This window comes from Nerophis ophidion, linkage group LG01 (genome assembly GCF_033978795.1).
Source record: "Nerophis ophidion isolate RoL-2023_Sa linkage group LG01, RoL_Noph_v1.0, whole genome shotgun sequence".
Classification (NCBI taxonomy): domain Eukaryota; kingdom Metazoa; phylum Chordata; class Actinopteri; order Syngnathiformes; family Syngnathidae; genus Nerophis; species Nerophis ophidion.
The window spans coordinates 93004857-93028724 of record NC_084611.1 but is presented as its reverse complement, the minus strand read 5'-3'; the positions used below and the strand labels follow the sequence as shown (position 1 = coordinate 93028724).

The following is a 23868-nucleotide window of genomic DNA, read 5'->3' as shown; positions in this document are numbered from 1 at the left end:
TGACACAAAAAAATCGGACATAGGTCAGATTTGGGCAAAAAAATCGTAATTGACTCTCAGTGTGATTCTACCAAAATGGTAACTTCAAATGGTGGATGGTGCCTGCAAAAATGGTGGCATGCCACCTCTGGAGTGACTCCATCATCACACTTGAGCCGACATTCACACTCGTGAAAGAGAAATGAGTTCAGACCTGAAAGGGACCACCTGTAGAGAAATATATTAAAGTTTATGCCTCCTGGAATAACTGGAGCTGCTCACGGTTATTGGAAATCTTTAATGGACGTTGTTTATAAATGACAATGTGGTGATGTACCTCATGCTATGGCAAGAAATCCTATTTTTCTAGGTCTATAATGTTTATTTGCTTTCACACATTTGAGTGGGTAACCCAGGGGTCGGCAACCCGCGGCTCTTCAGCACCACCTTAGCCATGAAGCTCTTTCAAAAAAGTGTTTTAGTGGAAAAAGATGGGGGGAAAATTCCAAACTATTTTTAATATGTTTTCTGTAGGAGGACAAACATGACACAAACCTTCCTATTTGTTAGCGAGCCCACTGTTTAATGTTTGTGTTTATGCTTCACCGTTTTGTCCTACTCATTTTGGCGGTCCTTGAATTCACCGTAGTTGTGTTGACTGTGACGCAACAGTTTGTTTACATGCGCAACTTTCTCTGACGCTGCCACAGAAAAATGTGTTTTATGCCACTCCTTTGTCTCATATTGTCCACCAAACGTTTGAGACTGTGTGTGAATGCACATAGGTGAGCTTTTCTTGGTGTTCCTGACTTGTGTGACATATTTGGTCACTGCATGACTGCAAGCTAATTGATGCTAGCATGCTATCGAGGCCAGCTGTATATACATATTGCATCATTATGCCTCGTTAGTGGCTATATTTGAGATAATTTAATTTCTTTAACTTTCAACCTGCATGTCTCATGACACATTATCTGTATGCAATATTGGCTGCATTTCTGATCATTCTTTGTACGCCGTCTTGTTCCAGACCACAGCAAACATTATCCAGCTTACCCACCCACAGTCAGTTACCCAGCCTGCCATTCCCTTTAACTTGGACACACACATCTATACCTTTGGCCATTCTAAGACCGTCATTTACAGGAGTTATCTCACCCTCGGAGAAGTTTTACTAATGTTTTCCAATGTTGTAAAAATGTGTAGAATAAATATTACATTTCAACAAAGATTTGCATCAGCCTGTGACACGTAGTCCTATTGATAGTAGGCTGATATAGACACTTACAGTACGTCATGTGTTGCCTTCATTATAACACTTATGTAAGACTTTTAAAGTCATTTTGATTGTAGGCTGATATAGACACTTACAGTACAACATTGCTTTCCTCCTCTCCAAGGTTCTCATAGTCCTCATTGTCACCGACGTCCCACTGGGTGGGAGTTTTCCTTGCCCTTATGTGGGCCTACTGAGGATGTCGTAGTGGTTTGTGCAGCCCTTTGAGACACTAGTGATTTAGGGCTATATAAGTAAACATTGATTGATTGATTGATCATGTGTTGCCTTCATTATAACACTTATTTAAGACTTTTAAAGTCATTTTGATAGTAGGCTAATATAGACACTTACATCATATGTTGTCTTCATTATAACACTTGTATAAGACTTTTATAGTCATTTTGATAGTAGGCTAATTTAGACACTTACATCATTGTGTTGTCTTCATTATAACACTTATATAAGACTTTTAAAGTCATTTTGATAGTAGGCTAATATAGACACTTACATCAATCAATCAATCAATCAATGTTTACTTATATAGCCCTAAATCACTAGTGTCTCAAAGGGCTGCACAAACCACCACGACATCCTCGGTAGGCCCACATAAGGGCAAGGAAAACTCACACCCAGTGGGACATTGGTGACAATAATGACCCAGTGGGACGTCGGTGACAATGATGACTATGAGAACCTTAGAGAGGAGGAAAGCAATGGATGTCGAGCAGGTCTAACATGATACTGTGAAAGTTCAATCCACAATGGATACAACACAGTCGCGAGAGTCCAGTCCAAACACAGCAGCGAGAGTCCCGTTCACAGCGGAGCCAGCAGGAAACCATCCCAAGGGTAGCGGACCAGCAGCGCAGAGATGTCCCCAGCCGATACACAGAGGGACATAGAAGAAAAAGAAAAGAAACGGCAGATCAACTGGTCTAAAAAGGGAGTCTATTTAAAGGCTAGAGTATACAAATGAGTTTTAAGGTGAGACTTAAATGCTTCTACTGAGATGGCATCGCGAACTGTTACCGGGAGGGCATTCCAGAGTACTGGAGCCCGAACGGAAAATGCTCTATAGCCCGCAGACTTTTTTTGGGCTTTGGGAATCACTAATAAGCCGGAGTCCTTTGAACGCAGATTTCTTGCCGGGACATATGGTACAATACAATCGGCAAGATAAGATGGAGCTAGACCGTGTAGTATTTTATACGTAAGTAGTAAAACCTTAAAGTCACATCTTAAGTGCACAGGAAGCCAGTGCAGGTGAGCCAGTACATCATGTGTTGTCTTCATTATAACACTTATATAAGACTTTTAAAGTCATTTTGATAGTAGGCTATTATAGACACTTACATCATGTGTTGTCTTCATTGTAACACTTATATAAGACTTTTAAAGTCATTTTGATAGTAGGCTAATATAGACACTTACATCATATGTTGTCTTCATTATAACACTTGTATAAGACTTTTATAGTCATTTTGATAGTAGGCTAATTCAGACACTTACATCATGTGTTGTCTTCATTGTAAGACTTACATAAGACTTTAATTTTTTGCGGCTCCAGACAGATTTGTTTTTTGTATTTTTGGTTAACATTTTGGGTTGCCGACCCCTGGGGTAATTGATTGATACTTTTATTAGTAGATTGCACAGTACAGTACATATTCCGTACAATTGACCACTAAATGGTAACACCCCAATAAGTTTTTTCAACTTGTTGAAGTCGGGGTCCACCTTCATCAATTCATGGTAGCAGTAACCCGTGCTATGTTGATGGTTTTGTTGTGGTGGTCGCTTGTTTGCCAAACAAATGCTCTCATCTCCAGTGAGCACAAATCCCATCAGGGTAAACAAACACTCTCAGACTGAACAACATTTTACCACGCATGTCATTAAATAAGATTGTGCGCCCGCAGCTCTCCACCCAAAGTGCTCACTTGCTGTCAATCACGAGCCGACGCGCACAATTTGAGATGTGAATCGTGCTAATGGCAAGTAATGAAATGGAGACTGGCCTAATAAAATACTCCAAAATGGCTTTAAAGGTTAATAGGAGATGCTTAACTCAAGAGGCATAGATGGTCTTGATTGGAGTGTTTGAGGTTCAAATCTAGACGGGAAGTCTAATTATATTACAAAAGAGGGCTGGAGTCTAGGGTTCATTGCACGTTTCACACAAACGGGAACATTGTACAGTATTATTGGGACCCTCCCTTGTTAAGGACAAGTCCTGCCAGATGTCTCAATAAAGAAAGGTAATTTAGAATCAAAGATGAACAATTTATTCTATATCAGAGGTCACCAACCTTTTTGAAAGCAAGAGCTACTTATTGGCTACTGATTAATGCCAAGGGCTACCAGTTTGATACACACTTCAATAAATTGCCAGAAATAGCCAATTTGCTCATCCATCCATCCATTTTCTACCGCTTATTCCCTTTCGGGGTCGCGGGGGGCGCTGGCGCCTATCTCAGCTACAATCGGGCGGAAGGCGGGGTACACCCTGGACAAGTCGCCACCTCATCGCAGGGCCAACACAGATAGACAGACAACATTCACACTCACATTCACACACTAGGGCCAATTTAGTGTTGCCAATCAACCTATCCCCAGGTGCATGTCTTTGGAGGTGGGAGGAAGCCGGAGTACCCGGAGGGAACCCACGCATTCACGGGGAGAACATGCAAACTCCACACAGAAAGATCCCGAGCCTGGATTTGAACCCAGGACTGCAGGACCTTCGTATTGTGAGGCAGACGCACTAACCCCTCTGCCACCGTGAAGCCCCAATTTGCTCAATTTACCTTTAACTCTATGTTATTAATGTTAATGATATTTATCTTTGTGGAAACACTGATCATCTTAATGATTTCTCACAATAAATATAAACTCTGAAACGTAGTTTATCTTCAATTTTAAAACCAGCACAATCATCCCAGATGACGTGAATGGGTTGGCGTTGAAATTTACCAAATGGGTTGAAAAATGTTGACATAATACCAGTTTAAATCGAGAATGGGTATTTCGGAAGTGTGAATTATATTTATATAGTGCTTTTCTCTAATGACTCAAAGCGCTTTACATAGTGAAACCCAATATCTAAGTTACATTTAAACCAGTGTGGGTGGCACTGGGAGCAGGTGGGTAAAGTGCCTTGCCCAAGGACACAACGGCAGTGACTAGAATGGTGGAAGCGGGAAACGAACCTGCAACCCTCAAGTTGCTGGCACGGCAACTCTACCAACCGAGCTATGCCGCTTGAACGGCTTGAAAGGCACGGGATCTCGCAATGCATTGTGGGGACTGGATAGAATGACTGGAATTTCAAGAAAACGGGGAATTTGTACGGGAAAAAAATGGAAATATGTTTTGACCCAACTGAGAGGAATGTATTGATGGTGGAATGGTTGGAATCGGTTGACAAATATGGACTGTGAAAAACTTCCCAGGAAAAAAGTTAGACTTGGCCAAACTTTTGCACCATTATAATAATAGATGATTATTTTGGTGTAGAATTGTTCGAGCATTCACACAATAAAGATGTTTGATTTCAGGCAAAATGATGCACTTTAAATATTAAAAGGAAATGGCAATCTAGTAAAGTTAATAGTTACTCTTTGTGGTAAGTTCATCTATTTTTGTTTTTTATGTATACAAGGATACAATAAATTAAACAATGGATGTCCGCTAACTTTTTGCAACTTAATGCCAAAAAAACGGAAATGCTGATTATCGGTCCTGCTAGACACCGACCTCTTTTTAATAATACAACTTTAACATTTGACAACCAAATAATAAAACAAAGTGACTCTGTAAAAAATCTGGGTATTATCTTCGACCCAACTCTCTCCTTTGAGTCACACATTAAAAGCGTTACTAAAACAGCCTTCGTTCATCTCCGTAATAAAATTCGCTCCATTTTGTCCACTAAAGACGCCGAGATCATTATCCATGCGTTTGTTACGTCTCGTCTCGATTACTGTAACGTATTATTTTCGGGTCTCCCCATGTCTAGCATTAAAAGATTACAGTTGGTACAAAATGCGGCTGCTAGACTTTTGACAAGAACAAGAAAGTTTGATCATATTACACCTGTACTGGCTCACCTGCACTGGCTTCCTGTGCACTTAAGATGTGACTTTAAGGTTTTACTACTTACGTATAAAATACTACACGGTCTAGCTCCAGCCTATCTTGCCGATTGTATTGTACCGTATGTCCCGGCAAGAAATCTGCGTTCAAAAGACTCCGGCTTATTAGTGATTCCTAGAGCTCAAAAAAAGTCTGCGGGCTATAGAGCGTTTTCCGTTCGGGCTCCAGTACTCTGGAATGCCCTCCCGGTAACAGTTTGAGATGCTACCTCAGTAGAAGCATTTAAGTCTCATCTTAAAACTCATCTGTATACTCTAGCCTTTAAATAGACCTCCTTTTTAGACCAGTTGATCTGCCGCTTCTTTTCTTTCTCCTATGTCCCCCCCTCCCTTGTGGAGGGGGTCCGGTCCGATGACCATGGATGAAGTACTGACTGTCCAGAGTCGAGACCCAGGATGGACCGCTCGTCGGGACCCAGGATGGACCGCTCGCCTGTATCGGTTGGGGACATCTCTACGCTGCTGATCCGCTTGAGATGGTTTCCTGTGGACGGGACTCTCACTGCTGTCTTGGAGCCACTATGGATTGAACTTTCACAGTATCATGTTAGACCCGCTCGACATCCATTGCTTTCGGTCCCCTAGAGGGGGGGGGGGTTGCCCACATCTGAGGTCCTCTCCAAGGTTTCTCATAGTCAGCATTGTCACTGGCGTCCCACTGGATGTGAATTCTCCCTGCCCACTGGGTGTGAGTTTTCCTTGCCCTTTTGTGGGTTCTTCCGAGGATGTTGTAGTCGTAATGATTTGTGCAGTCCTTTGAGACATTTGTGATTTGGGGCTATATAAATAAACATTGATTGATTGATTGACAATGTTACGCAGAGGTGTACTTATTATGATTTCATAGACAAATGATACTATTTATAGTTGTGGCGGCCAAAAGGTTTTCTTTCTCGTGACGTGTACAAGGGCTTGAAAGGCACGGGATCTCGCGATGCATTGTGGGGACTGGATAGCCATTGTTGCTGGACAAAGTATTTGTTGACATGGCTGCACTCAACCGGCTGTATTGTGAGACGGCGCAACAAACTGGATTAAAATCGATGGTACAAAATAAAAAGTCAAGGGATTGTACCGAAAATAACTGGACCCTGTTCCAAAGGCTTGTCTCTTTAAAAATAAGTGAAATTGGTGGAATGGATTCAGAATAGATCGTTGACTCGTCATCCTAGTCAGTTTTTCTACAGACCCAACATTTCCAAATGCCAGGTCGGTAAAGGCTCACCGACAAACCAACTCTGGGCGTTGTCATTTCAGGGGTAAGTCAACAGGACTTTGTGGCGTCTCCATGAAAAATTAGTTTCAAACTAAATATATATCAAGTCTGAAATATCCCGTGCATGACTGTGAGAAATATTTAAAGTCTTTCTCTGTTATTGATCTATGAGTAGAAGTATTGCTTTTGTCCCAAATACTGTACCTTGTTTGTAACCTATGACGAGCTTAGCTTAACTAATGCTAACATCTTACTAAATGCTAAAACATGCTTTGAGTCAAACTTACTATTGTGAAAATGCAGCGAACACACCAACATGAACCAGGTGATGGCGTTAAAAGTCATGTTTGATGGTCTCACGGCTGCCACTGAGGCTATTTATTCACCGTCTCTTTATTAGCTCACTACCCCAGCACCTCCGAAACCCTCAAATCAAGACTCCAAACATCCCAGAACAAACTGGTCAGGTTACTTCTAGACCTCCACCCCAGATCACACCTCACTCCAACCCACTTCTCCTTGTCTATGAAATCCGCAACACCTCCCTAATACCGAAGTACATGTCAAACTACTTGAAGAATATAAATGACCGCCATGACCACAACCCCAAGGGGAGCTCCACAAACCACGTCAAACCCAGATTCCTATCTGATTGTATTACATCCGGAGATGCTTTCTTCTTCATTCACCTTAGGTGATCGGAGCCTTGGCCAGGAGGACTTGATATCATCAGACGGTATCCAGCGGTCTTTAGGTGTTTCGACCCTGAACCGTAACACCCTACCGCTGGTGGGCTGGGAGTGGTTGCCAAGTCACTGCCTATCTCCTCCTCCTGGCTTCCAGCTCATCTTGGCTCTCTGCTTCCTCCCCCATCCTGCGAGCTGCTGTCCTTCTCTCCTTCCCAAGGCTGTGAGCATTCTCCATACCGACTGGGCAGGGAATCTTCTGCAGCCGACTTTTTGCCTGCCATCCTTTTCCCTTGCAGTCATCCAAGAGTTCCTGGTATTTAGCACTTTTCATTTCAAAGACTTGGCCGCACCCTTCTTCCCATGGGACTGTCTGTTCTATGAGAATAATCTTCTTTGCCTCTTCAAACCACAGCACCACATCCGGTCTCAGGTTTGTCGTATCTAACAGAAGTCGTAAGTCATTCTCCTTCTATGCCACATCAATATGGAATGCACTCCCAACAGGTGTAAAAGAAAGTGCATCTCTATCCTCCTTCAAAAGCGCACTAAAAGAACACCTCCAGGCAGCTACAACCCTAGACTAACACTCTCCCCCCACCACATCCCACCTCCCCAGATTGTAAATAATCAAATGTATATACTTGGTCTTAAGCTTTCTGAGCTCACTATGTTCACTGCTGGCTGTACATATCCTTCGAAGTGAGACCTACTCTAGTTCAATGTCCTTTTTTCAGATTATATCATTGTTGATGACTGAAATATGCTATTAGCAACCCAACTTAACCCCTCCGCATCACACCCCATCCATCAATCCATCCATCATCTTCCGCTTATCCGAGGTCGGGTCGCGGGGGCAGCAGCCTAAGCAGGGAAGCCCAGACTTCCCTCTCAACAGCCACTTTGTCTCGCTCTTCCCGGGGGATCCCGAGGCGTTCCCAGGCCAGCCGGGAGACATAGTCTTCCCAACGTGTCCTGGGTCTTCCCCGTGGCCTCCTACCGGCTGGACGTGCCCTAAACACCTCCCTAGGGAGGCGTTCGGGTGGCATCCTGACCAGATGCCCGAGCCACCTCATCTGGCTCCTCTCCATGTGAAGGAGCAGCGGCTTTACTTTGAGTTCCTCCCGGATGGCAGAGCTTCTCACCCTATCTCTAAGGGAGAGACCCCTCACCCGGCGGAGGAAACTCATTTGGGCCGCTTGTACCCGTGATCTTATCCTTTCAGGCATGACCCAAAGCTCATGACCATAGGGGAGGATGGGAACGTAGATCGATCGGTAAATTGAGAGCTTTGCCTTCCGGCTCAGCTCCTTCTTCCCCACAACGGATCGATACAACGTCCGCATTACTGAAGACGCCGCCTGTCGATCTCACCATCCACTCTTCCCTCACTCGTGAACAAGACTCCTAGGTACTTGAACTCCTCCACTTGGGGCAGGGTCTCCTCCCCAACCCGGAGATGGCACTCCACCCTTTTCCGGGCGAGAACCATGGACTCGGACTTGGAGGTGCTGATTCTCATTCCGGTCGCTTCACACTCGGCTGCGAACCGATCCAGCGAACCGCATCCCACCCCCCAGATTGTAAATAATTCAATGTCTATACTCTGATGATGAACTTGCGTGACGACTGTATTACGCTGATAGTATATATTTGTATCATGAATGGATGAACGTGGACCCCGACTCAAACAAGTTGAAAAACTTATTGGGGTGTTACCATTTAGTGGTCAATTGTCCAGGGTGTACGCTGCCTTCCGCCCAATTGCCAATTGTAGCTGAGAAAGGCACCAGCGCCCCCCCCCGCGACCCCAAAGGGAATAAGCGGTAGAAAATGGATGGATGTACGGAATATGTACTGTACAGTGCAATCTACTAATAAAAGTTTCAATCAATCAATCAACCCAACTTCCTTCGGCTTTGCTTTCACACATGAAATGTGAGAAATCTCACCAAACTTTTTTTTCCTGGCAGTTAATGCAGGTTGGCGCCATGTTTTGAACCTGGTAGAGGAAAAAAACAAAACTTAAGCCATGTCAGTAAGCTTTTCGGAGTCCCACAGTTTCAAGTCTCACTCTCAAGCGGTGTTGAGAAGCAGTGTGTTGGGCAGAGGATGCTGAAATATTACTGAATTATGCAGCTGGAAGTGGTGCCGGCAAACGGTTTAAAGTAAAAGCAACAAGTTTCATGTCTTGTTGAGCAGACCTGCTTCCCTTGGGGTCAGGTCGGACATATCTTTGTATTTTCTTCCCTTCCGGAGTATCTTTCTAATCACCAGCTGTCCAGTCAGGAGACAATCTATCCGAGCAGAGTGTCTAATCCATAAGCGTCTGATAGTAACTTGATTGGTTTTGGCCCTCCTTCTTATCTTCACCTATCTGGGCGCCTCTCTGCCTTTTCCTCCGGGCAACATCCCGCCCTCTCCCACCACCACTGATTTTTGTGTCAGGGCTCTAAAATGAGCCTGTCAGCCTCCATGTGGACACTGATAAGAGGGTAGAAGGTGACCATTTCACCTTTTCCTCACATCCATCCTTCACTTCAAGTCTTGTAACTACAACATTTTCTCAGTTTGATGGCGCCGCCCAGGAGTCGGCCAGCAGTCTGATGAGCTTGTCGGGAACAACAAGGTCAGACACAACAAAAGGCCTTCAGTCCGCCGGCCATCTGCGGGCTTGAGCAGCCCAAAAATGCATCTAAGAGTCATCTAATTAAGCAGAGAGGAGACGCCTGTCGGTGTCATTAGTGTTTGAGAGAAAAACATGCTCTCTAACAGACTCACAAATGAACCATGGCTGATTCCAGCTGCGTTAAATTATGGAGTCTCCCAATGCAAATCATGCCTAATGATAAATCATTTCAGCCTTACCTTCTTCACCGGGCACGAAAAGACTTCATTTCTTCCGTTCTGGGCTGGGATGATGAACAAGGTGTGTGTGCGACTCAGCTAACCTGAGGATTATATAATGAAGGTGATTATCCGGCTAAATATGTCTGCATTAGAGATGTGTCGGCCCTGCAGCGCACAAAGGCCAGGGATACTGGAGCTGGAGTGTTGACAGGTGGATTTGATATCACTTTCTTTCCTCTTTCAATGGCTTACAGTCGGATGTGCGGACCAATTGATTTACCGTATTTCCTTGAATTGCCGCCGGGTATATAGTATGCGCCTGCGTAGAATTACTTGCGGGTCAAACTCGTTTCGCAAAATAATTAGCGCATGCTTAGCATTACCGCCGGCTCAGGAGTAACGCCGGGTCAAACTCGTTTTGCAAAATATAATTTTTATTAGCAAATGTCTAGAATTTTCACTGGGTCAAACTCGTTTTGCAAAATATAATTTTTTATTAGCGAATGTCTAGAATTTCCGCCGGGTCAAACTCGTTTCGCCAAATAATTAGCACATGTCTAGAATTTCCGCCGGGTCAAGCTCGTCACGTCACGAGTGACACTTCACCTGTCATTATTTTCAAAATGGAGGAGGCTGATTTCAATCATTTGAAATCGCATAAAGGGAAGAAGATTAAGAGCTATTCAGTAGGATTTAAGGTCCAAGCTATTGAATATGCTAAAAAGAACAGTAAGCAGCTATGTTGTATTAATATACCGTAGCTGCGTGTGTCAAATGTGAGTCATTAAATGACTCCCGGCTCCTGGTGGTAGAGGGCGCTAGTGATCCTTCTTGCGACTACTCGGCTGCAGAAGAAGTGACAACAAGCAGCAAGAGTGAGCAGCGATCCTTTATTTTTCCTTCTCGCTTGCACTTTTAACATGGAGGATTACATATCTAAAATAAAACGTTTTTTTAAACTGGATTTTCAATCAAAGCAGGAGATAATAAGGGAAGATCTTCATCGAAACAGAGAGACTTTTAAAACTGAAGAAAGATAAGGAAGACTTCTATAAACAAGTTATCGATGCTTTTGATCAGAAGGAGCTGCGCATGGACTTCATTTATAAGTAAAGGTAAGACCATAATGTTTTTTTTATTAAATGTGCTTTCATCCTTACATCACACTCAAATTTATAAGCGCAGGCCTAAATTTACCGCATGCCTTTGGTAAGTGTTGGAGGGAGAAGAGGTTTTAAATTAATTAGCGCCTCGGCGACAATTCAAGGAAATACGGTAGGCCAAGTTTTATGGGCAAAAAAATGCTCGTTGTTGTCAAATAACAGGGCGATATGGCTGAAAAGTTTAACATCGGTCAATATCAATAATTATTGATATTTTTGGTGAAAATTGTGAAAATCTAAAATAGGGACTCGGAGAAAATATACATTCAAAAATGTTTGGGGGAAAAAAGAAGTGTTTTAAAGACACGATCCATATGTGTGGAGGCAAATAAACTTTATAAATCAATGCGATTTGGAGCCCTAGCATGAGGTGCATCACCACATTGTCTTTGAAAACAATATCCATTACAGATTTCCTGTTTATAATCCCTTCAGCTGCCGAGGCAGAAAGGAAATTAAATGTCAACAAAAAATAAAAAACTGTAAACTAATTGAACACCGAACAATATCCTCTCAAGTTTTTAATTAAGTACCAATGTTTTTCACACACTAGCTGTGGCAAAGTTATTCTTTGCATTTGACCCATCACCCTTGATCACCCCCTGGGAGGTGAGGGGAGCAGTGGGCAGCAGCATTGGCCACGCCCGGGAATCATTTATTCCAAGTCTTGATGCTGAGTGCCAAGCAGGGAGGCAATGGCTCCCATTTTTATAGTCTTTGTATGACTCGGCCGGGGTTTTAACTCACAACCTACCCATCTCAGGGCGGACACTAACCACTGAGTAGTCTCCTAAAATGAAGGTGCAAAAGAAGTTAAAGTCCCAAAGATCGTCACACAAAGGCGGGTGTCCTCTGCATATGACCCATCCCCATGTACAGCCCCTGGGAGGTGAGGGGAGCAGTGAGCAGCAGGGTGTGCTGTGCCAGGGAATCATTTGGGGATTTAACCCCCAAGGAATATGTAAGACGATTGGACCCCTGCTGTTTTTCTTGGGAATGAATTATTCCTTCATTTGTTACCAGATTGGCACCTTCTCTCTCTCTTCTCTCGTATTACCACTCGCAACGCACCATTAGCATCACAGCTAATGTTACCATGTCGCTACCTCTCTGCTCGGGGAGGGCGTTTGACGTTTGGGTGCGCTTGTTTTTAAGTCTTTGTGAGAAGGAGAGACAAGAAGGAGTGAGAAATGCATGTAGTGTAATGCCTGCAGCTAACAGCAACTGTGTGAGAAGGTATACTCCAATATCACCATATAGTCATTTCCTGTATCGCACAGAGACAAACCCGCCATATGTCCAGTATATTCCATATATCCAGTATATTCCATATGTCCAGTATATTCCATATATCGCCCAGCCTTAGTTTGCACCTGGTGTCAATAAGGAAGGACTTTAGTATTTTTTTCCACTCCTCACTAAGCAGTTCATTTCAAGCCCTGTAAATTTTATTTTCCAAATAAGCATAAAAAGAGTAAAACCAAGCTCTTCTCTCAGGAGGATGTTCTCCAGAGAATCTAGTCAGCGCTCATAAAAAAGTCATTCCCTGCACGCACACACTGGAGGAGTCACATGACTTTAGGAGACCTCAGTTGTGAGTTTGAGAGCAAGGACAATCTTCCACGTCTCTTTGGGGGGAAAAGCCTGGTAAGTTTGTATTTGTGTGCTGCTGTAGAAACATCTGCTTTAACACACGCGCGCTGAATGAGGCGACGCAGACTTGGAAGATATGATAATTGGATCGGCGTGGCTCAGGTGGGAGAGCGGCCGTGCCGGCAACTTAAGGGTTGCAGGTTCGATCCCAGCTTTTTCCGTCCAAATCCCCGCCCTTGTCTTGAGACATTTCACCCAAAGTGCGCTGGTGTTAGTGGGCAGGACTCCCAGATTACATCTCAATAAAGGTAAACAAATAATAATAATACAAACCCCATTTCCATATGAGTTGGAAAATTGTGTTCGATGTAAATATAAACAGAATACAATGATTTGCAAATCCTTTTCAAGCCATATTCAGTTGAATATGCTACAAAGACAACATATTTGATGTTCAAACTCATAAACTTTATTTTTTTTTTGCAAATAATAATTCACTTAGAATTTCATGGCTGCAACACGTGCCAAAGTAGTTGGGAAAGGGCATGTTCACCACTGTGTTACATCACCTTTTCTTTCAACAACACTCAATAAACGTTTGGGAACTGAGGAAACTAATTGTTGAAGCTTTGAAAGTGGAATTCTTTCCCATTCTTGTTTTATGTAGAGCTTCAGTTGTTCAACAATCTGGGGTCTTGTTGTCATATTTTATGCTTCATAATGCGCCACACATTTTCCATGGGAGACAGGTCTGGACTGCAGGCGGGCCAGGAAAGTACCCGCACTCTTTTTTTAGGAAGCCACGCTGTTGTAACACGTGCTGAATGTGGCTTGGCATTGTCTTGCTGAAATAAGCAGGGGCGTCCATGAAAAAAATGGCGCTTAGATGGCAGCATATGTTGTTCCAAAAGCTGTATGTACCTTTCAGCATTAATGGTGCCTTCACAGATGTGTAAGTTACCCATGCCTTGGGCACTAATACACCCCCATACCATCACACATGCTGGCTTTTCAACTTTGCGTCGATAACAGTCTGGATAGTTCGCTTCCCCTTTGGTCCGGATGACACCATGTCGAATATTTCCAAAAACAATTTGAAATGTGGACTTGTCAGACCACAGAACACTTTTCCACTTTGCATCAGTCCATCTTAGATGAGTTCGGGCCCAGAGAAGCCGGCGGCGTTTCTGGATGTTGTTGATAAATGGCTTTCGCTTTGCATAGTAGAGCTTTAACTTGCACTTACAGATGTAGCGACCAACTGTGTTTAGTGACAGTGGTTTTCTGAAGTGTTCCTGAGCCCATGTGGTGATATCCTTTAGAGATTGATGTGGGTTTTTGATACAGTGCCGTCTGAGGGATGGAAGGTCACGGTCATTTAATGTTGGTTTCCGGCCATGCCGCTTACGTGGAGTGATTTCTCCAGATTCTCTGAACCTTTTGATGATATTATGGAGCGTAGATGTTGAAATCCCTAAATTTCTTGCAATTGCACTTTGAGAAAGGTTGTTCTTAAACTGTTTGACTATTTGCTCACGCAGTTGTGGACAAAGGGGTGTACCTCGCCCCATCCTTTCTTGTGAAAGACTGAGCATTTCATGGAAGCTGCTTTTATAGCCAATCATGGCACCCATCTGTTCCCAATTAGCCTGCACACCTGTGGGATGTTCGAAATAAGTGTTTGATGAGCATTCCTCAACTTTATCAGTATTCATTGCCACCTTTCCCAAATTTTTTGTCACGTGTTGCTAGCATCAAATTCTAAAGTTATGATTATTTGCAAAAAAAATAAAGTTTATGAGTTTGAACATGAAATATGTTGTCTTTGTAGCATATTCAACTGAATATGGCTTGAAAAGGATTTGCAAATCATTGTATTCTGTTTATATTTACATCTAACACCATTTCCCAACTCATATGGAAACGGGGTTTGTATATAGATCCGTATATATGTGTGTGTGTGTGTGTGTGTGTGTGTGTGTGTATGTACATATATATATATAGTATTAGGGCTGCGAATCTTTGGGTGTACCACGATTCGATTCAATATCGATTTTTTGCGATTCAACGCGATTCTCGATTCAAAAACGATATTTTTCCGAATCAAAAGGATTGTGTATTCATTCAATACATAGATTTCAGCAGGATCTACCCCAGTCTGCTGACATGCTAGCAGAGCAGTAGATTTTTGTAAAAAAACTTTTATCATTGCAAAGGACAATGTTTTATCAACTGATTGCAATGATGTAAATTTGTTTGAACTTTTAAACAAACCAAAAATATGACTTATTTTATCTTTGTGCAAACATTGGACACAGTGTGTTGTCCAGCTTATGAGATGCCATGCAAGTGTAAGTCACTGTGACACTATTGTTCTTTTTGATTATTTTTATAAATGTCTAATGATAATGTCAATGAGGGATTTTTAATCACTGCTATGCTGAAATGATAACTAATATTGATACTGTTGATAATATTAATTTTTGTTTCACTACTTTTGGTTTGTTCTGTGTGGTGTTTGTGTCTCCTCTCAATTGCTCGTTTTATTGCAGTTCTGAGTGTTGCTGGCTCAGCTTTGCTTTTGGAATTGGATTGCATTGTTATGGTATTGTGTAGTGGTTTGTTGGATTGATTTAAATAAATAAAAAATAGATTTTTTTCAAAATGAGAATCGATTCTGAATTGCTCAACGATTAGATTCGTATTTGAATCGATGTTTCCCACACCCCTAATATATATATATATATATATATATATATATATATATATATATATATATATATATATATAGGCAACTCTTTTTTTCCACTCTACTGGTACTTTAAGCAGAATAAAACGCCTTAGAATTGGCTTTCATTCTGCTGGAAGAGACACACACTGAGTTCACCCAGATTGTTATCTACACACTCGCACATCTAATTTGTTTTTTCTACCTTAATGGTGTCATGAAGTAAAAACCCTCAGGGAGAGTGGAGAAGAATGTGTTTGCGCTCGGCCCTCACACACACACATACACACACACACACACAGAGAGTTAACTTTCAGTTTCGATCCATGTCAAGGTTGGAGAGAGACAGGCGAGCATTTTAGAGATTGCTTCAATTAATTAATGACTGGAATCTCTTTCACAGCGTCGGTATTGCTATTGTTTGTCCTCTTTTGTAGAATACATTGTTAATTTAAAATTTTAGTAAGTTCTAATCATGTTAGACACAACTCTTGAAAGGATCTGTGTGGACCGTACCGTCCCAAAAGGAGGGGTCCTAATATGTCTGTCTGTCCATGCCAGATGTTGGTGTGCAACCTGGACTTCCTGTGGACCTTCACATTAAGATGTGGTGCTAATGTTGCGATGCTAATTATAATTGACATGTTGGCAAGAAGCAGTCTGAGTTAATGTATGGATGGTCACCAGGGCGGGGGGCGAGGGGGGTGAGTGATGGTGGTCACCAGGGCGAGGGGGCCAAGGGGGTGAGTGATGGTGGTCACCAGGGCAGGGGGAGCCACTAAAGCGTGATAAGGAGGTGAAAATTCAAAGGTTGAAACGGTTAATGAAGTAATGGCTTGAAAAGAGACGGCCATTAAGGCCTGAGCTCCTTGTGATGATGATGATGATGATGATGTTGCTGCAATGTCATGACAACATTCCCACCTGCAGGACCACGTCCAGCTGGTTCTGTCCTGGGGCCATTAGCCATTGACTTCTCCAGTCTTTATTGACTGCAGACTTGTCCAACAAGCTCTCTCATTATGACTGTGAGGACACACCGCATTAAAGATGTCAATAGTCGGCCCTCAATCAATGAAATGGACTGTACACTGTACATTATTACACATTGTTGTACATTACTGTACAAACCCCGTTTCCATATGAGTTGGGAAAATGTGTTAGATGTAAATATAAACGCAATTCAATGATTTTCAAGCCATATTCAATTGAATGCACTACAAAGACAACATATTTGATGTTTCAACTCATAAACTTTGTTTTTTTTTTTGCAAATAATAATTCACTTAGAATTTCATGGCTGCAACACGTGCCAAAGTAGTTGGGAAAGGGCATGTTCACCACTGTGTTACATCACCTTTTCTTTTAACAACACTCAATAAACGTTTGGGAACTGAGGAAACTAATTGTTGAAGCTTTGAAAGTGGAATTCTTTCCCATTCTTGTTTTATGTAGAGCTTCAGTCCTTCAACAGTCCGGGGTCTCCGCTGTCCTATTTTACACTTCATAATGCACCACACATTTTCCATGCAGGCGGGCCAGGAAAGTACCCGCACTCTTTTTTTACGAAGCCACACTGTTGTAACACGTGCTGAATGTGGCTTGGCATTGTCTTGCTGAAATAAGCAGGGGCGTCCATGAAAAAGAAGGCGCAAGAAAAAAAGCTGTATGTACCTTTCAGCATTAATGGTGCCTTCACAGATGTGTAAGTTACCCATGCCTTGGGCACTAATGCACCCCCATACCATCACACATGCTGGCTTTTCCACTTTGCGTGGATAACAGTCTGGATGGTTCGCTTCCCCTTTGGTCCGGATGACACAATGTGGAATATTTCCAAAAACAATTTGAAATGTGGACTCGTCAGACAACAGAACACTTTTCCACTTTGCATCAGTCCATCTTAGATGATCTCGGGCCCAGAGAAGCCGGCGGCGTTTCTGGATGTTGTTGATAAATGGCTTTCGCTTTGCATAGTAGAGCTTTAACTTGCACTTACAGATGTAGCGACAAACTGTATTTAGTGACAGTGGTTTTCTGAAGTGTTCCTGAGCCCATGTGGTGATATCCTTTAGACATTGATGTCTGTTTTTGATACAGTGCCGTCTGAGGGATGGAAAGTCAAGGTCATTCAATGTTGGTTTCCGGCCATGCCGCTTATGTGGAGTGATTTCTCCAGATTCTCTGAACCTTTTGATGATATTATGGAGCGTAGATGTTGAAATCCCTAAATTTCTTGCAATGTCACTTTGAGAAAGGTTGTTCTTAAACTGTTTGACTATTTGCTCACACAGTTGTGGACAAAGGGGTGTACCTCGCCCCATCCTTTCTTGTGAAAGACTGAGCATTTTTTGGGAAGTTGTTTTTATAGCCAATCATGGCACCCACCTGTTCCCAATTAGCCTGCACACCTGTGGGATGTTCCAAATAAGTGTTTGATGAGCATTCCTCAACTTTATCAGTATTCATTGCCACCTTTCCCAACTTCTTTGTCACGTGTTGCTGGCATCAAATTCTAAAGTTAAATAAATAAATGACAAATGGGTAGTACTAGTATAGCACTTTTCTACCTTCAAGGTACTCAAAGCACTTTGACACTACTTCCACATTCACACACTGATGGAGGGAGCTGCCATGCAAGGCGCTAACCAGCACCCATCAGGAGCAAGGGTGAAGTGTCTTGCTCAGGACACAACAGACGTGACGAGGTTGGTACTAGGTGGGGATTGAACCAGGGACCCTCGGGTTGCGCACGGCCACTCTACCACTGCGCCAGGCTGTCCCTAGTTAATGATTATTTGCAACAAAAAAGAATGTTTTCTAGTTTGAACATCAAATATGTTGTCTTTGTAGCATATTCAACTGAATATGGCTTGAAAAGGATTTGCAAATCATTGTATTCTGTTTATATTTACATCTAACACTATTTCCCAACTCATAGGGAAACGGGGTTTGTACATTATTGTACATTATTATACATTGTTGTACATTGATGTACATTATCTACGTGGGCCTCGCAACCCTCTGGGCTTATCTGCAGATAATGCAACATAAGTTTGATGGAGAGCTGCGTCCTGACATAGTGCTCAGCAACCACTCTAATCTTTGTTCTATTAAACAATAACAAAAAGACGGCGTTGAGCTTTAGCCTTATTTTAATCTGTTTGTCTCAATTTAGTGTCCTCGCTGCTTGTCTTCCTCTTTAAGCCTCCTGCTTTGCCCACTCAGGCGTGGAAAAGCACCATCAGACCCTCTGCCGTGCACAACCCTGCCTCTTATTGAGCACTTTTTTGTTTGGGGGGCTGGGCCAGCAAAGGTATGAAAAAAGGTATTTTATGCAGCAGTCAGCTCCCATTGGAGTGTCCACCAATGAATTGTTGACTTGGAGAAAATCATTTTGGGCTTCCAGTTCGGACTGTCAAAACGTGGACTGAGAGGTTTGTATTCCTGGAAGGCAAAGGAAAGTTGGCGTGGGCAAGACGTGAAGGTAGGGACATATTTATTAATGCTATGACAAAGGTACAAAACTAAAGGTGCGCACAAAGGCAGAGAACACACTTGACTAATGAAACAAAAACTCGATAACTGTGACATAAAAAACCAAAAACTTACGTGGCATGGCAGGAAGCAAAACTATGGGTGGGCATGAGTAACAGAGTCATGAAGTGAAGAGAGGTATAGTCGCCAGGCTGACTTCCTGGCAACTTTCAGTGTAAATAAGTGACATGATTAGTGAAAACAGATGCGGAGTCCAAATGTGACACAGGTGAAACTAATGGTTGCTATGGTGACAAGAGTGAAAAAGCAGGAACTGAGTGTCCAAAAAACAAAGAGCACATGGCCAAAGAAAAACATGATCAACAGACATGATATGGACATTTTTGATGATGTATATATTTTTTTCCCTTTGTGTGAGATTCAAAAGTTCACCTCAAAGGTGAGAGTTCCGTAAATTACAGACTATAAGCCCTTTTTTCCTACGCTTTGAACCCTGCAGCCAATTTATGGATTAGTTTTTCTGCTGACAGCCACAATGCAAATAGTTAGAAAAATAGAAAATGAGCACATACTTTGAATCTATCCATCCATCTTTTTCTGCTTATCCGAGGTGGGGTCGCGGGGGCAGCAGCCTAAGCAGAGAAGCCCAGACTTCCCTCTCCCCAGCCACCCGGTCCAGCTCTTCCCGGGGGATCCCCAGGCGTTCCCAGGCCAGCCGGGAGACATAGTCATCCCAACGTGTCCTGGGTCTTTCTTTTGGCCTCCTACCGGTCAGACTTGCCCTAAACACCTCCCCAGGGAGGCGTTCGGGTGGCATCCTGACCAGATTCCCAAACCACCTCATCTGGCTCCTCTCGATGTGGAGGAGCAGCGGCTTTACTTTGAGTTCCTCCTGAATGGCAGAGCTTCTCACCCTATCTCTAAGGGAGAGACCCGGCGGAGGAAACTCATTTGGGCCGCTTGTACCCGTGATCTTATCCTTTCGGTCATAACCCAAAGCTCATGACCATAGGGTGAGGATGGGAACGTTGATTGGCCGGTAAATTGAGTGCTTTGCCTTCCGGCTCAGCTCCTACTTCACCACAACGGATCGATACAGCGTCCGCATTACTGAAGACGCCGCACCGATCCCACCATCAGTCTCACCATCCACTCTTCCCTCACCCGTGAACAAGACTCCGAGGTACTTGAACTCTTCCACTTGGGGCAGGGTCCCTCTCGGTTCGTAAGTTTTACAATATAACTAAACCCATTCTTACCTACTCGATTGTCCCATGTGTGGTGTTATGAAGCTAGCGTCGTTAGCATCAACTAATAAACTGACACGCTTACGAGGGTCTGTGTTAGTTTTGTTAACTTACAACGGGATTATTTTTTTCTAGTTTCAATTTCATAAATTCTTCAGTAAATTCACCAAAATGCCAGCGTGGAGTTATTGAGTCTGTTTAGCTGATTGGAGAGCTAGCTTGCGCAGCTAGTGGGTCCATGACCATGACTTCTGTTTTGTTTGATCAACCGTTTTACTGCCTTGTCACAGACACCGTTAAGGTAAAAACAATTAATGTGTGTAAATGAGTCATTTCACAATGTACATATCTGCGTCCTAAAGTCCGGTGTGGCTAATATATGGGAATTTAAAAATATTTTTCCATAATATAGCGGGTGCGCTCTGCAGTCCAGAAAATTTGGAATACCTTTGTTTCATGTTGTGCGATTGATACTCAAAGTTAAGAGTAATCCTGTCATTCAAAGCTCACATGCACTGTGTGCTAAAACACATCAGAAAAAAGGGTTCTGGGCAGATTTTTGAGGTAATGATGAGTTGACTTATCGGTGATTAATTATGTCATATCAGGAAGGAATTGTTAGCTCATAAGGCGCGGCAGGACATGGAGGTGTGAGGCACTGAGTGTGCACGCCCGTGCTGACTCAATGTGTAACCATGCATTCCTGCTGTGACGCTCATTCTCTGCTCTTGTTGTTATTTGATAGTGAGAAGTACAAACCCCGTTTCCATACCAGTTTGGAAAATGTGTTAGATGTTAATATAAACGGAATACAATGATTTTCAACCCATATTCAATTGAATGCACTACAAAGACAACGTATTTGATGTTTAAACTCCTAAACTTTGTTTTTGCAAATAATAATTAACTTAAAATTTCATGGCTGCAACACGTGCCAAAGTAGTTGGGAAAGGGCATGTTCACCACTGTGTTACATCACCTTTTCTTTTTAAGGGGAACATTATCACAATTTCAAAAGGGTTAAAAATAATAAAAATCAGTTCCCAGTGGCTTGTTGTATTTTTTGAAGTTTTTTTCCAAATTTTACCGGTCTCGGAACATCCCTAAATAAAGCTTTAAAGTGCCTTATTTTCGCTCTCTGCGAAGACACTGGCCATTTCCCTGTGACATCACACAGTGCTGCCAATGTAAACAAACAATGGGAATACCACAGCAAGATGTAGTGACATTAGCTCGGATTCAAACTCGGATTTCAGCGATTCAACAGATTACGCATGTATTGAAACAGATGGTTGGAGTATTGAAGTATTGAAGAAGAAACTGAAGCTATTGAGCGAACAGCTATTGACGCTATTCATAGCCATAGCATGGCCGGATAGCTGCGTTAGCATCGCCGGTAAAATGTGCGGACCAAACGATCAGGACTTTCGCATCTTTTGACACTGGAGCAACTTAAATCCGTCGATTGGTAAGTGTTTGTTTCGCATTAAATGTGGGTGGAAGGAAACGTAATATAGTTGCAAATGAATCTACGGGTTATCCATACATCTCTGTGCCATGTCTGCTTTAGCACCACCGGTAAATAGCATATTAGCATCGATTAGCATAGCATGTTAGCATCGATTAGCTGGCAGTCAACATCAACAAAACTCACCTTTGTGATTTTGTTGAGTATCGTTGCAAATGCATCTGCAGGTTATCCATACATCTCTGTGCCATGTCTGTCATCGCCGGTCAAATGTGGAGACACTCTGGCACATTCAATGGGGGTCTGGCGGCAGACACTTTGGCATCTTGGGGCCAGTGGTGCAACTTGAATCCCTCCCTGTTAGTGTTGTTACACCCTCCGACAACACACCGACGAGGCATGATGTCTCTAAGGTTCAAAAAAATAGTCGAAAAAACGGAAAATAACAGAGCTGAGACCCGGTGTTTGTAATGTGTTGAAAATGAAAATGGTGGGTGTGTTACCTCGGCGACGTCACATTCTGACGTCATCGCCTCCAGCGCGATAAACAGAAAGGTGTTTAATTCGCCAAAATTCACCCATTTCGAGTTCGGAAATCGGTTAAAAAAACAGATGGTCTTTTTTCTGCACCATCAAGGTATATATTGACGCTTACATAGGTCTGCTGATAATGTTCCCCTTTAACAACGCTCAATAAATGTTTGGGAACTGAGGAAACTAATTGTTGAAGCTTTGAAAGTGGAATTCTTTCCCATTCTTGTTTTATGTAGAGCTTCAGTCCTTCAACAGTCCAGGATTTGCAAATCATTGTATTCTGTTTATATTTACATCTAACACAATTTCCCAACTCATATGGAAACAGGGTTTGTATCTGAGGGCGTATTGTGAAAAGACTTTTGGATGTAAAGGCCGGGTTATAGATTTAATTTCTGTCTGTACAAATTGTTGTGACATTCTCCCACAATCCTCACTCCTGTCAATTTCTCGGGCATTGTTAATGTATGTCAGCGGCTCTTTATCTCCATTTCTCCTCTGTAGTATCTCTCCATCTCTTTCTCAGGCGTTTGTCATTTCTGTGCGCAGGCAGGCAGTCCTCTGTTTCATCTCCCTCTCTCTCCCTCTCTCCCTCCACGAGCACCTTTCCTCTGCTGAACTGGAGCATTTGGCTCCTCCGTGCCCTTACCTCTCCGTCTTCCCGCCTCTCCCCTGACTTACCTGCGGGCCACGCTGGGAATATGCTGACTGGGCAAACGGAGTCAAAGATAGAAAATATTTGCAGGTGCAGGGCCAACTGAGAGGGAAACGGTGAAAAGAGGTCAGGAAACAGGTGTAGGCAATGGATCACTGAGGAGACCCCAACCCAGTGGGCCATGTGTTGTGTGCCATGTGGGCCATGTGTTGTGTGCCATGTGGGCCACGTGTTGTGTGCCATGTGTGCCATGTGTGCCATGGGGGCCATGTATGCCATGTGGGCTATGTGTGCCATGTGGGCCACGTGTTGTGTGCCATGTGTGCCATGTGTGCCATGTGTGGCATGTATGCCATGTGGGCTATGTGTGCCATGTGGGCCACGTGTTGTGTGCCATGTGTGCCATGTATGCCATGTGGGCTATGTGTGCCATGTGGGCCACGTGTTGTGTGCCATGTGTGCCATGTGTGCCATGTGTGGCATGTGTGCCATGGGGGCCATGTATGCCATGTGGGCTATGTGTGCCATGTGGGCCACGTGTTGTGTGCCATGTGTGCCATGTGTGCCATGTATGCCATGTGGGCTATATGGGCTATGTGGGCTATGTGGGCCATGTGGGCCATGTGGGCCATGTGGGCCATGTTTGCCATGTGGGCCATGTGTGCCATGTGTTCCATGTGTGCCACGTGGGCCGCGTGTTCCACATGTTCCACGTGGGCCATGTGTGCCATGTGGTCCATGTGGGCCATGCATGCCATGTGGTCCATGTGGGCCATGCATGCCATGTGGTCCATGTGGGCCATGCATGCCATGCGGTC

The 23868-nt window shown here is 43.3% G+C and overlaps 3 protein-coding genes across 3 annotated transcripts in view; 1 reads left to right on the top strand and 2 right to left on the bottom strand.

Moving 5' to 3' along the window:
* Positions 1-10244, bottom strand: part of LOC133562390 (calcium-binding protein 1-like) — a gene marked incomplete at its 3' end in the record, with an annotated part of 51754 nt that extends 41510 nt beyond the window's left edge. The window contains exon 1 of the mRNA XM_061916602.1: positions 10183-10244. The remainder of the gene's footprint in view (positions 1-10182) is intronic.
* doc2d (double C2-like domains, delta) overlaps positions 1-23868 on the top strand; it is a 181382-nt gene that overhangs the window by 43144 nt on the left and 114370 nt on the right. The gene's annotated exons all lie outside the window — the stretch shown is intronic.
* Positions 23566-23868, bottom strand: part of LOC133562339 (histidine-rich protein PFHRP-II-like) — a 648-nt gene continuing 345 nt past the window's right edge. Inside the window, exon 1 of the mRNA XM_061916483.1 lies at positions 23566-23868. This exon is cut by the window's right edge and continues 345 nt beyond it. Coding sequence (XP_061772467.1) covers positions 23566-23868 — 303 coding nt within the window.